At 38.6% G+C, this 13,944-nt stretch overlaps 1 protein-coding gene across 1 annotated transcript; it reads right to left on the bottom strand.

The window, feature by feature from the left end:
* Positions 1-395: 395 nt before the first annotated feature.
* On the bottom strand, positions 396-13,332 carry zdhhc13 (zDHHC palmitoyltransferase 13). Its single transcript, XM_030415265.1, has 17 exons — positions 13,225-13,332; positions 10,930-11,114; positions 9,456-9,578; positions 8,700-8,777; positions 8,156-8,300; positions 7,972-8,036; positions 6,601-6,763; positions 6,025-6,150; positions 5,777-5,910; positions 5,529-5,629; positions 5,074-5,198; positions 4,923-4,985; positions 4,737-4,830; positions 4,518-4,601; positions 4,266-4,423; positions 2,162-2,259; positions 396-1,012 (listed from the first exon to the last, which is right to left on the bottom strand). The coding sequence occupies exons 1-17, from the start codon at positions 13,246-13,248 to the stop codon at positions 874-876; spliced, it is 1,905 nt and encodes a 634-aa protein (XP_030271125.1). The 5' UTR covers positions 13,249-13,332; the 3' UTR covers positions 396-873.
* Between the last annotated feature and the right edge of the window lie 612 nt (positions 13,333-13,944).

The raw sequence follows: 13,944 nt of genomic DNA on the forward strand, positions 1-13,944 counted from the left end.
TGTCTCAAGTATTACTAGTTAATGCTCACTCACATGTGAAAGTAAAGCTTTAAAATATAAAATCTGATTCTCAGGCCTGTTGATAGTGACACATGCTACTAATTTGATTTCAATTAAATATGGTCAGAGTGCACAACTGTATTTGTGATTATGATTTAAAGTAGTTGACAATACATGGTGCACATGCAGCAAACCCTTAACCTTCTTTTTAACGTAGAAAAAAATTCAAAGATATAATACTCGCTTATGGAGGCTTCAGATGTGACTGCTGAGTTCGCCAATCTGCACGTCTATAAGCCTCACCACAGTGATGTTCACGTACATGTGATGTACAGTGTTGCTGTTAACCTGTCCACCCCCCATATGTTGACGCCTGTGAGTCCACACAGAGCCAGTTAAAAAGACAGGCACAACATTGCTTTATTGAAGTAATATAGTGGTCATTCGTTATTAAACACATGCAACTCTTACAAAAGTCATAAAACCGACTGTTGACGCGTACAAAGATCCTTTTTTTCCCTCAGAACAGATGATACAAAATAGGCTTGATGTGTTCGTAAAAAAAAAAACATCTCAAAACTTCAATTACAATTTAGGCGTTTGAAGGTTTGATTAACCTTACCCAAATTTAAACATTTGTGATTTTCATTTCACTTACATTGGTCAAGTATAAGGCAGCAGCAGTCTGTACAAAGAGCATCCTTTTCAAACAATATCTACACAATGCTTTGTGTTTTCCCAACTTCTGATATGGTGGTCACTCTTCACAAGGAGCCAATCCATTAAAAAAATAAATAAATACACTTTGTGCTTTTGGTCCAGAACCACTGAAAGAGTCTGACCGTTGACCCTGAGTGAGGGGTGGCGGGGAGGTCAGACCATGTCTGTGTGGCCGAACATCGGCTGGTCGCGGCTGGGCGGGAACTGCTGCGTCCAGTCAATGATGGCCGGTTTGAAGAGGCCACAGCAACGCAGCTGGAAGAACGACACCAGGTTCTTCACCACGCCCAGACTGCAAAGAGACAGTTGAAGAGGATTCAGGACTTTAACGTTTGACATAATTCGCCATTTTGGTGTTGGATATTGTTTTTATGCAACTCTTTTTTCACAGAACCCTATTTTCTTTTTTTGATTGTTATCACGTGCGGAGAGAGAGATTTTGCTTCCTCAAACGGCTCGACGATGGACAAATAAAGTATTTTGAATTTTACTTAAAACTTAGAGGGTATCAAGAGATGGACTAAAGGAAACTCAGGACTTTGCTAAATCTCATGATCTAGCGTTGTTTGCAAGAGCTTTACATTTTGTCCTCACCAACATTATTATTCACAACCACAGTTGCAGCCTTATCTAACCAGATTTCACGCAAATAAATTAACGCCCGAGAGAGCTTACTTCCTGTGAAGCCAGCTAAACCATGCAAAGCGCTATAAGTTCAACTCTCAGCAAACAGAAAAAGCTCATTCAAACTGACTAATTTCTAACCAGATACCTCAAATTACTCATTTTGAATCACTGCAACTGATTTGAAGTCGACACTAAAAGGGGGTGCATATTAGATCACAGTTCTTCAGATTTTGCCAGTCTGGGCCTCAATAATCACAACAAAGCTACTTAAGATCCTGACAGGACTGAATAGTATTTTAGTCAAATGTATAATTCAATGCAGAATGCAGAGTTTGACAATGTCTGAGAAGAAGCTCATTTTTAGCGTTACTGAAATTTCAAGTCCTCATCTCATTTTCTTATTATTGTGCCGAGATATGCTGAGCAGTTGTAAATTAAGCCACTGGATTCATTTTCAGATACAGGTACATTTGGCACGGTGGTATCAGTAATAAACCAGGGCTAATGTACAAGGAGACCTTCATTAATGCACCAGACCTTGACTGAAGAGTGTAAAGTGCCCCGCATCATAATTACAACACAGCCGTTAACTGAAGACATGATTCCTCTGTTATTAAATATTGATTAACAAACTGAAATTAAGAACATGACATTATAGAGCTGCCCTATATGTGTAAAACATTTTTTTTTTTTTTTTTTTTTTAACATATGTTTAAAAAACTGTAGTCAAACTCTCTTTTGGATTCCAGAGAGAACAGATTAAGAAACTAATTCAGCGCTTATTGAGAAGTAGCAAACACACTGATAAACTCACTTGTATGGATTCTGTCTCAGGGAGGCAGATTGTCGGAGTTTCCTCTGATGGAATGTCAGGGTCGTCCTCTCGGCTGTGGTCAGTCCCAGGAAGGCAATCTGCTCCGACACAAAGGAAACACATCCGTCACCACATCTACAGAGATGACACTCATTGTGTGTATAAACGCATCAGAACAGTCGACTGCAAACACACTGAGATTTCATGCAGTGGCTCAACAGGTCTGGCCTTTCCTGCCACTTCAACCCAATTCTCACTAAGATAAGTTGTTGTATTTCCATTTAATTTGACAGTAAAGGATACTGGGAATAAAATACATGGAGAATACATATATATATATATACATATATATATATATATATATATATATATATATATATATATATATATATACATATATATATATATATATATATACATATATATATATATATACATATAGACATATATATATACATATATATTATATATATATATATACATATATACATATATATTACATACATAGATATATATAGATACATATATACATTATATATACAGACATATACATATATATATATATATTATATACACATATATATATTATCATATAATATATATATATATATATATATATATATATACACATATATTATAATATATATATATATACATATACATATATATATATATATATCTATATATATATATATATATATAATAATATATCTATATATACAAATATATATATATATATATATACATATATATATATCTATCTCTACAAATATCTATATATATTATACAAATCTATTATATATATATATATATATATCTATATATCTATAATATATACAAATACATATATATATATACTATATAATCTACAAATTATATATACAATACATATATCATATATCTATACATATACATATATACATATTTATATACATATACATATATACTATATATACATATACATATATACATATATATATATACATTATACATATATACATATACTATATACATATACATATATACATATCATATACATATATGTACATATATATATATATATATATATATATATATATATATATATATATATATATATATATATATATATATATATATATACGTACATATATATGTATATATGTATATATATATATACATATATGTATATATACATATATACGTATATACGTATATGTACATATATACATATATACGTATATATGTATGTATATGTATATATATTCTCCATGTATTTTATTCCCAGTATCCTTTACTGTCAAATCGAATGGAAATACAACAACTTATCTTAGTGAGAATTATATATATAACCCGCTACTTTTTTCACACGCTTTGAACCCTGCGGCCTAAACAACGATGCAGTAATCTATAGATTTTTTGGGGCCAATGGCCTCCAGGGGGCGCTCTAACAGGAAGCGCGAGAGCGAGACAGACAGGTGGAAGAGATAATGCACTATGGAAGACGCTAGTTTGATTGTGTTTTGAACAGTCATTTTGCGCATCATGCACACACCCTCATCATGGAAAACACACGAAGAAATGCATATGATGCATCTTTTAAGTTGCAAAAAGACGACAAAAGCTTTCAGAGGTAATAAAAGCAGATGGCCCGAACTGTTACTGCCATGTTACAGGCACTGTTCATAAAAAAAGCATTTATTTAATTAAAAATTAAAAAAATCTTTCTGTGTACCATCTTTCTGTGTAAATATCTCATGTTACAACGTGGACACATGCGACTTATAGACGAAGTGCGGCCTATATATGTAAAAATTTTTCTTTTTAAAATTAGTTAATGCGGCTTATATTCATATATATATATATATATATATATATATATATATATATATATATATATATATATATATATATATATATATATATATATATACATATATATACATATATATATATATACATATATATATATATAAATATAGTAAATATGAGCTACAACACAAAAGCACAAAAATATATTACATTTAAGAAGACCATTATTTAATTCTAGTTAGTTCTGAGGTCTCTCTTCATTCCGAGTATGGTTTTAAGACAGACAACAAGTTGTGAACAAGCAGCGAGTCACCTGGTAGAGCTGTATCACCAGGACCAAGCCGGACCAGCAGACGTGATAGAAGGCCAGCAGGAAGATGCTGAGCAGCCATGGAGAGCAGCTGACCAGGCCAGACACCACTCCCCACAGGCCCTGATCCTCATAGTGCAGCACGCAGTGAATCGACCAGTCTGAAAAACACGCAAAACCCAAGCATTTGCATCCTGTGTAAATCTAAAACTTTGCCAGATACTGTTATTAGACCATTAATGTTGAGTCACTCACATACGATACAACCGTAGAACATCCAGGCTCCCATCATCATGAGGGAGAACAGAAAGAGGACGAAATAGTGGTGGTTCCTCGCACCTGGAAGACGACAAATGTGTTGATGAGAGACCCATTTCAATCCTCTATAGATGATCCTTGGTGGAAGTAAGTGCTCTCAAACTACAACGACATTTCAAATGATACTGGTTTTTTGGCTGTCACAATCTGCCATACCGATGCAGCCGTTGGTCCAGGCGGAGTGGTGGTCCTGCTTCGCCACACAGGCATCACAGGAGAAGCAGTGGTTCGTTCTCACTGGCTTCTTTGCCTGTGAACAAAGCAGTTTAAAACAACATGGGTTTGTCATGGTGCTTGTGGAACACTGCAGTCAAGCATAAAAGTCATGTGTTAAAAGCTCACCATGCAAGAAGTGCAGAATATTCTGGGGTCCAGACAGCCGGCTTCAGCCAACACCAACACATTCTGGTAAACAAACAAAACGCCGCTCAGTTATGTATTAGACATTAACATGTAAGATTATATTACTTGGTAACTTTTAAGGCAATCCCACCATTTTCTTCTCTTCTTCGGTTGCCTTGACGAAGCCTGGGTCGGTCCTGCAGGTGCGGAAGTAGTAGTAAAGCAGAGCAGTGGCATTCAGAGTGAACAAGACCTGAACTGTGGCACTGGGTCCATGTGGGGTTAAAGGTTAAGGAACTCTTCCTTTATGAGCTTGAGCAGAATAACAAACATGAGGGGAAAAAAATGAAGAGGTAAATACTTCAGTGCACTTAAATACAGCAGTGTTTGTGCAGTGCACACATCTCTTTATCATTTCCAGTTTCTCAATTACTGATGCATCTGACATAAAAACATCCTACATTTCCAAGAACGCCAAAAAGCATACATTTGTCTTAACTCATTTAAAATATGAAATGTCATTAAAATGCAAAAACAAGCCATGACCATCCCACATAACTGTCTTGTTACTGCTTTACAGTGCTGTTCCCTTTGAAGAAAGGATATCTGGAAGGAACCAGAGGCACCAGGTGACGAGCATCCAGAAGATTGAGGCCATGAGCGTTGTAGCGGGGAGGAGAGACTGAAAGGCTGGACCTGGGAAGTTCCTGTTTAGACACAATTATCAAATTACAAACAAGCAGTTTCATACAACATACAGATGGAGCACATGAGCAAAATGTGGGTTGTTTACTCTTTCTACGGTTACATTTATGAAGAGTCAGGAAACCAGCTCAGAGGAAATGCTCTCTCACCTTGAGGCCACATTGATCACACCTATCACACAGGCAAGCAGGATCCCTTTGAGCAGCCAGGACTCTGAGTCCATATCAACTATGGCGCCTACGCTTCCAAGCATGGCAGTGCAGAGCAAAAACTGTAGAAAGACCTGTAAATGCAAATAGGATGGTGTTTCAAGAGGTTACCGTTTTTTTTTTTTTTTTTTTTACGTGTGACCAGATTTGTTATGTTGGTCTCTGTGTAAGTTGTAGTGTCCGTGTACCCTGTATCTGTTGACGATCCGCACGCAGCGCGAGTTGGAGCGAATCCTCTCCTGTTTGACGTGGTTGAGCATGTGGATGAGCAGCGGGCTGTGCACTTGGTGAGCCAAGTCGATGGGCGTGTGACCCTGAAGAAGAAGCATTAATACATCACAAAGAAGGGTAAGATTACTGATTCAATTCAAAATGTAAGATGATCACAACTGTTCATAAATGTGCTGCTTTAAACCATTGGCTGAATATAAAAAATAATAATAAACATATTTTCATATTCATGTGGACCTTTCAGTCTATCTGAGACTGTGTTAACAGTCAACCTGTAAAATGAAACAAATACTTTTGAGATAATTCCAATAATTCCAGGTATGTCAAGCAAAAATAGAACAACTAAGAATCCTTATGCGTCTTCAACATTTTGCACTTTGCATGGATTCTCTGTTGCTGCCAGATGATTTTATAACAGATATGACAGATACAAGTTGGAAACTAGTGGGACGTGTTACTCACAGTCTGACAGCAGACTGAGACAAACACTATTTGACATCTTGCTTTTGCAGTCTAAGTTTTGTGAAGCTCACGTTGATGTTTTCTGCGTCCACGCTGGCCCCGGCCTCCAGCAGGATGTGGGCGGCTTCTACATTTCCTGCCAGCACGGCACAGTGCAGCGGAGTGTTCCTGTTCACTTTGTCCACAGCACTGACAGAGGCATTATTTTTTATTAAGAAGTTTGTCGGTTCGGGTCTAGAACGGAAGAACAACATGTGTCGATTATTTTTTAACATCATCTCTAGATAGTAATGTGAGGAGGGCCTGAATTGACTTCAAGTCTGTATTTCATAGTTATCAGACTACACACTCTACCGACAGAATCGGAAAACTATTTCTTATATTTTTTGCAGTTTCACAGAAGCACAAAAACATTACAGCTAGCTGTGAGGCAGGACATTTTTTCCACACATCATGCAAATCTTTTCTAATTTGCATAGGTTTTTCATAAACTTTACATACTGCATTTCAAACTCTTACTTAAAAAAAAAAACTTTTTTATGATCAAGGCAAAGAAGAACATGAAAGATGCATCCCAGCGAAAAAGCAAAGCACCAATGTTTGTAAAAGGGTAAGTCATTTTGGAGAAAGATTTTTGATAATGGAACTCAACAGCCAAACAAATGCATTCCTCCCTTCAGTGCTCCTTCAAAAGCTCCTCAGCCCAAATTCATGGACAACCATTGCCAAGGCAACAACAACAACAACTGGGCTTGTTGACCAAATGATTCATATGGTGGAATCCAGAGCGACCGCTGGCCGAGAGTTAGTAAGCCTCAATATGTCCAAGTCCAAAGGAAAGAAGGTAAGGTCTGCCATAGCAAGTCAAATATTTATACCAAGTTGGCATGTAACATCTCAGATACTGTGTGAGGACGTGGCTGAGGGAGAGTAGCCAGCAGAAATAGGAGTGTACACGCACATCAAACCAAAACGAGCAGATGCTGAGCCAAAAGTGAGCAAAACATGAAACAATAAGCCAACCCGCACACTGCAGGGCTCATATATTTACTTCATTAACACACCAAAGTAGTGATGTTTCGAGCAAAACTTCTCTTCATCAGACTTCTTCCTCTGCTGGCTACCGTAGATGCCGTTGTGCAGTGTCAGAGTGTAGGTGGTTTCCACGTTGCGGATTGGCTGAAATATTGTGTGTGGCTCTGTGGTTTCCCTTTTACAGAGTCAGAGCTGAGTAGGGTGTGAGGAAATATTTACCGAATTGGACAAAAAAAATGTATCAAAAAAATTATTGACTAGAATAACTGACTGCACCTTTAATAAGCTATCACTTCAACATATGGGCAGACAACATCTGCAAATAGAAAATGTCCTCACAGACATGTGACAATCGCAGCATCTATATTCATTCAATATAATATTTAGGCATTTACGTATTCACTAACCCAATAATCTTTTGGGCTGCTAACATCAGTGGTGTCTGTCCGTTACAGTCAGGCCCATCGGCTTCCTGCAGGCAGATGACAGGCAAATGAGAGGGTTACAAATCATGATAAAAACATAAGGAAAAATAAGTCTTGACCAAGAGAAAAAGACCTCTACGGATGTAAAGTCATTGTGGAGTCTGACCTGTCCCTTAGCCATAAGATAAGCTGCTATGGCCATGTGCTGGAAGAGGATGGCAAGGTGGAGAGCGCGGTAGCCTTCTCCGTCTGCGATGGAGGGATCTGCTCCGTATCTCATCAGCTGGATCACCATGGGGAGGTGCCCCTGCCTCATCGTGGACAAAAGCCAAAGACAGATTTATGGAGAAGGCACTTAACTATGTTTTAAAACTAGTCGACACATAACCTTGCAGAAAGAACTTCAGCCAAACACAAACAGATCCATGATTTAACTGCGACAGTTGAGTTTCTCTTTACATCGCTGGTAACTTGTGGGTTAACGCCCATGTATTTATTTGTCTTTACTGTATATTTTATGCAAATATAATGACAAAGTACCTGCTCATTTTTGACAAATGGATTTTAATGGCAGCCTTGAGGGGCTGAAAATAAAGGCATTGTTTTGTTTCTACCTTTCCTTTGACATTTCACATTGATAAATGTTATGTAAATAATAAGAAGAACAAAACAAACTCTAGCAATAAAACACTTTAAGGTCATTCAGTCACCTTATGGCCCAGTGAAGAGGAGTGGAGCTCAGATCTCCTCCAAGCTGATCAACTATCGCCCCTTTCGACATATAATACCTGTAAGGAAACAGCAGGGTAGATACAGAGGGCAAATGAGTGTCGACCGTGCTGGAGCTTGTCTTATTTCTGTTCAGTGGTTTCTATTTCCTTTCTGGATGTTGATTGTGATGCTGGTTATTACTGCTGAAAGCCCTGCACAATATCTAATATGCCTTTGACACTGAAAGGTCCCTGAGGAAGAACTGACTGTACTTAAGCCATTTGTTTTTAATATGACGTTCAGCTGACATCAGCAGCACCAATACATCGACTCTTACTCTACTTTGGTTGACGTAACTCTAAATTTGAGTAATTCATGCTGACATACAGCAGAGTGATTACGACTTGAAAACAGCTTCATCATTCATTTCAATACATCTTTGACTTATGAATTTTTTAAAATTCATTGATATACAGTACAGTGTTTGACCCTAATTTCATCTAATCTAACCAATCAAAATCTAAGAATGATCTCCAGAATGAAACTTCATGGCAGGATATTCAAGAGTCTCCCGACTTTACACCCAAAATTATATCTAAACTCTACTTCAGCCAGAGGTAGTACTACAGACTAACTACTCAGAACAGACAGCCCGCGTGTTTAAAACGCCTGCAGTGGAATGTTAATAAAACAGGTTCTTCGTGTCTCTGGTGAGTCAGTTGTGACGAGACTTAAGTGATAAGTGCGGCTCTTACTTCACCAGCTCTAAGCGGTTGTTGATGGCCGCCCAGTGCAGCATAGTGACGTTCTCTTTGTCCGGCTGCCTGACGTCATATCCTGCTTCCACCAGCTCCTTACAACGCTCGAGGATACCAAACCTGACAGGATGACACGGACAATGCACTTAATGAACACATCAATAATAACAACTACCAGGCCAATGCTTTGTGTTGTTGACAGCTAATTAGCCAAGAATTGAAGAGGCGAGGTCAACTTGGCTGACAACTCGTAGAGATGTGTGCAGCAGTGTCATGTTTGTAATGGTCAGGAAGCTGCTACGTGTCAACTGTATTTCAGTAGATTCCAGCACACGTGTATAGCACTGCAGACGGATTAACGTTCTGTTTTTGGTTTTTTTTGCTAAGATTGGTCACACCGATACTGCCATTGGAAAGATGCAGTTTTATATTGCAGACTGTTTTCATCTGACTTTTGATACGACTTTCTACATAAAAAGGGAGTTTGGATTTATCTTCGTGCTTGTATTAATTGATTGAAAAGTAATCTGTGCAGCAGTAGATTAACAATGTGATACACTGACATGCATCAAGTTGCACTGAAGTCCACTGCGCACTCTAATCATTGACAGATGAATTGTAATCAAATCGTGAAGCCAGTGGAGATCCACACCCTTATTGTACAGTGCAGAAAAAGAAGATACAGCACCCTGAATACAATGAACAAAAGTACAGCTGAAACAAGGAAGAATCAATGGCAAACCCTCCACTGTGCGCTTAAGTAGAAAATCAAGTCCATTCAATCTTATTTTCGGTCTGCGTGAAAAGAGTGTGCCCATGGTTCCGACTATACTGACAGAGAGTTGAATGGACGGACAGGAGTGGCTCTGCATATTCTTTTATTTTATTTACCGGTCTATAAAGAAGAGTGACCTTCGCTCGGCTCCACCTGAACTCCCTAATCAGTTAGCAAAAGCTGCTAGTAGCTCAGTTACCTTCAAGTGCTGTGGTGTACAATAACTGCTTTGTGGAGCACTGACTTTTTTCTCTATGGTTTTCTTCCTAAACTGCTTTTAACTGGACAAAAGAATGAATCATCACCCTTCGACTGCTGATTAAACACAGAGCACTCAGAGCCTTTGGACATCCCTTGAGTTTTGTCGTGCAACTCCTGTGCAAATATATCAATCAAATGCTGCCAGAAATTCACAGTGGAGAGTTAAGGTGTGTAGTTGCTTCTGTGCTCTATAGAATTATATTCATATATTTGAAAATGTATATCTTCTTACCCATGTGAAAATACTGTACAGACACCCGTCGGAAAGCATTTTTTTAAAAAGACTACAGGAGTTAAGTTAAAATCTGAGATTGTCTTATTCTACAGTCAACTTAAAATGATCACAGATCAACTTTAAATACTACCTAATTGCTGTCTTTGAAAATTAAATTGAAATGTCGACCAGCTGACACAGAGCACAAGTTTACTACTTACTGTGTTGCCTTCACTATGTCCCAACTGCTGCTGTCGTCCATGTGCGACCGTTTCTTCGGCTGCTGACTGAGGTTCATCGTCTGATCCGGGCCTTTGCCGAACTGTCCGTGAAAACCTGTCATGAAGGGGTGCGCCGCTCTCGGCCCGTGACTGTGAGAATGACCTCCATGTCCGTGGTGACAGCCCTGCAACACGTGGACACAAAGGAAACACAAATTTGGTCCAAAACGGTCCATAAGGAATCCTTAAATGGGCAGAGAGCAGTAACTCAGACTCCGGGGGCCGGAAAGTTAAGTAGTAATCTGAGAAGAATATTGAATTTATTTGAGGAAGCCTGAGGGGAAGCAACATCGCAGCAACAAGCCTGGCCAAAAGGCTCTACTGTACATATTCCCCTTTCTCTCCCTTCTCAAAAAGAAGATTTTTCTAAGACCATCACATACACAGTACGTCACTGTCTTCTGTCTCTTTTTTCCCCTAGAATGTGGAAAATGTCCATCGGGTTTTCAAACAGCTGGTATAAGATTAACAAACTCTTCCACAGACCACATTCTCAATATTTTCCTCACTCACTGTGGTGACCCAGCTGTTCCCAGGTGAGGCACATTTTGTATTTGTAAGGTGTCCTTGTGTAAAATAGCCATCAATGGGGTAAATAATGAACGCAGCTAGAAAACATTAGGGTCTTTGTGCACGAGCTGTAGGGTTAGGCAATGCGACGATACCTTGAAATTATATTATGGATGGTCAGATGACATATAGATATAATATATAATATAGTTTAAAAAACTAATTGGCAACACTTTTCATTTTACCAAGCAAAAGGGCCATATTTTCTGTTTCATACACTGTAAATTCGAGGGCAGTCGCTGTACTGGTCACACATTATTATCAGCTGAAACTGTCCTCTCACAGATATATCGGTGTCGCAAGTATGTTTTGTCTGAAATGCACTGATATGAAAACTATTTTTTGTAGAGAGTATAAGGCAGAAAGAAAAAACATTTTTGGGGTAAGTGGTAATTAATAAATTCCCAGTTTAAAGCTTCCTGTTAGTGCAATGATGTCATTTAGACAATACAGTTTAATGTAAAACTGTAAAATATCCTACGTCGATTACATGTCTTCATAACATTTGCGGGATCACTGCAAAAAATGTGTGCATATGGGCCAACATGTCATCAGACTTTTTTTTTCACTCTTTATTCATCCCCAAATATTAACAACCTGTGAGGCTCCACTCTAAATGACACATCTATAGAATACTGATGCTGTCTCCATGGGCTTTGGGATGATGTGATGGCATTATTCGCTTTTTTCGACATTGTATAGACAAAATAATTGATTAATACAAAAAACAGACAGATGAATTGTGAACTTGCAGTAACAACACAATTATATACCTGCTGTGAAAGGAAATTTGATCAATTTTACCTTGTCCAAAGAGCTGACTGTGATAAGCATTTCACATCTATTTAGGGATGTAAAGAGAAATACTTCATGGTTGGATGAGACTGGGTGGTTCTGCACATTTCAAAGGAGTTTTTCCTGCCATGATGTGAATGAATGGGTTAATTGAGTATTTTGGGATAAACTACTCCTTTAGCACCTGGCTGCTATTGTCAATCCTCTGTTGATGCTGGTTATGACCCGGGCAGCTAGCCTGTTTAACAACATATGGCAAAAGCCAACTGTCTGACTCCTATGCTCAACTATTAACATTTAACTACTGACTCGACACATGTGGATTTGGATGAACCCGACACATGTTGCTGACGACTTTCGTTCAGGAAACAGCAACCGAGTTAAGCTGCGAAAGAGGATTGCCTGTGGTTTCGTTATAATAGGCGAAGATACGAAAGGTAACCGCGCAGTGACGGGGTCCAACACGCGCTGGCTGTCAACGTAGCGTCATGTCAATCAGACTAATCGAACAGACTCTCCCTAACGTGGACGTCCATACCTTTACATAAATACTATTAGCTGAATCTGACTTGCTGAGGTTGAGGGAGAGATTTAGCTAGCTAGTAGTTTCACACCAGGTAACGAGCGGCGGGCTAGCTACGCCCACAGAAGCTAACAGCCCTCCTGACAGTTGATCAGTCCGTGTCGATCACTGAGGACAGGTTATTCCGCTTCACACAGGCTACAATATAACATTAAGCTAGCTAGTTAATGCTAACAACGTGCTATGATAACACCAGGGAAAACTACGCCGGACAGGTCTACGCCGGGTGAAACGGTAACCTCACAACACAGGCGACAAGAGAAGCTAATAAACAGAATCCCACTTACACCATCGTCTTCATTCCAGTCCATCTTGTTGTGAAGGAACGAAGCCAAAGTTCCTGCAGCTGGACGGGCCAGAATCAACGTACAACTTCCGCTGTGGGATTTTCAGAATAAAGGTATTTGGAGGCGAAACTGCAGGAAGGTGTAGACATAGTCAAATTTGATCTGTTAGGGGGTCTCAGGGCTAAAATTAGCCAGTGACACCCTTTTCCTCCCATTCTTAGCCATGGATGCAGGGAGTAAGAGACACGGAGCTGGCTATAACATATGCCGAATCTACAAGAAGGCTCAAGTGAATAAGAATTTGTCCTTGACAGCGTTTCAGAAAGTTTAGACAGTTTGTCCAAACTCAACACCTCACAAATTGAGTATTTTTTTTAAGGGAGTCTTGGGACTTTATCTCCCTCCTCACCTCCTTGCTGTTGCTGACTGTAGTCGATGTGGCTGCTTTGACCTCTTGGTGTTCAAGTTTTGCCTCTGCTGTAGTGCAAAGCGTTCTCTAAATGTTGTCAATTATTGCCAATAACGATCAGATACATGTCATCCTGCAAATTCAAATTAACACTAATAACAATGTCATGCACCATTTACTATGATGTCACTATAGGAATGTGGCTAATGATATTGATGCATACAAAACGATATGAAAAGTCTGCACTGCCACACCAAGTTTTAAGCCTCTGAAACCCAATTTCCATACATTTAAATCAGATATTTACTCAA

The sequence above is a fragment of the Sparus aurata genome, chromosome 4 (assembly GCF_900880675.1).
Source record: "Sparus aurata chromosome 4, fSpaAur1.1, whole genome shotgun sequence".
NCBI lineage: Eukaryota > Metazoa > Chordata > Actinopteri > Spariformes > Sparidae > Sparus > Sparus aurata.

Bases quoted from the DNA above. Each gene is read 5' to 3' on its own strand.
- zdhhc13 (XM_030415265.1), bottom strand. From the start codon at position 13,248: ATGGACTGGAATGAAGACGATGGT. The intron at 8,778-9,455 runs GTAAGAGCCGCA...GTTTCCTTACAG, and splicing joins AACCGCTTAGAGCTGGTGAA to GTATTATATGTCGAAAGGGG. The intron at 6,764-7,971 runs GTTAGTGAATAC...CTTCCGTTCTAG, and splicing joins GCAGCCCAAAAGATTATTGG to ACCCGAACCGACAAACTTCT.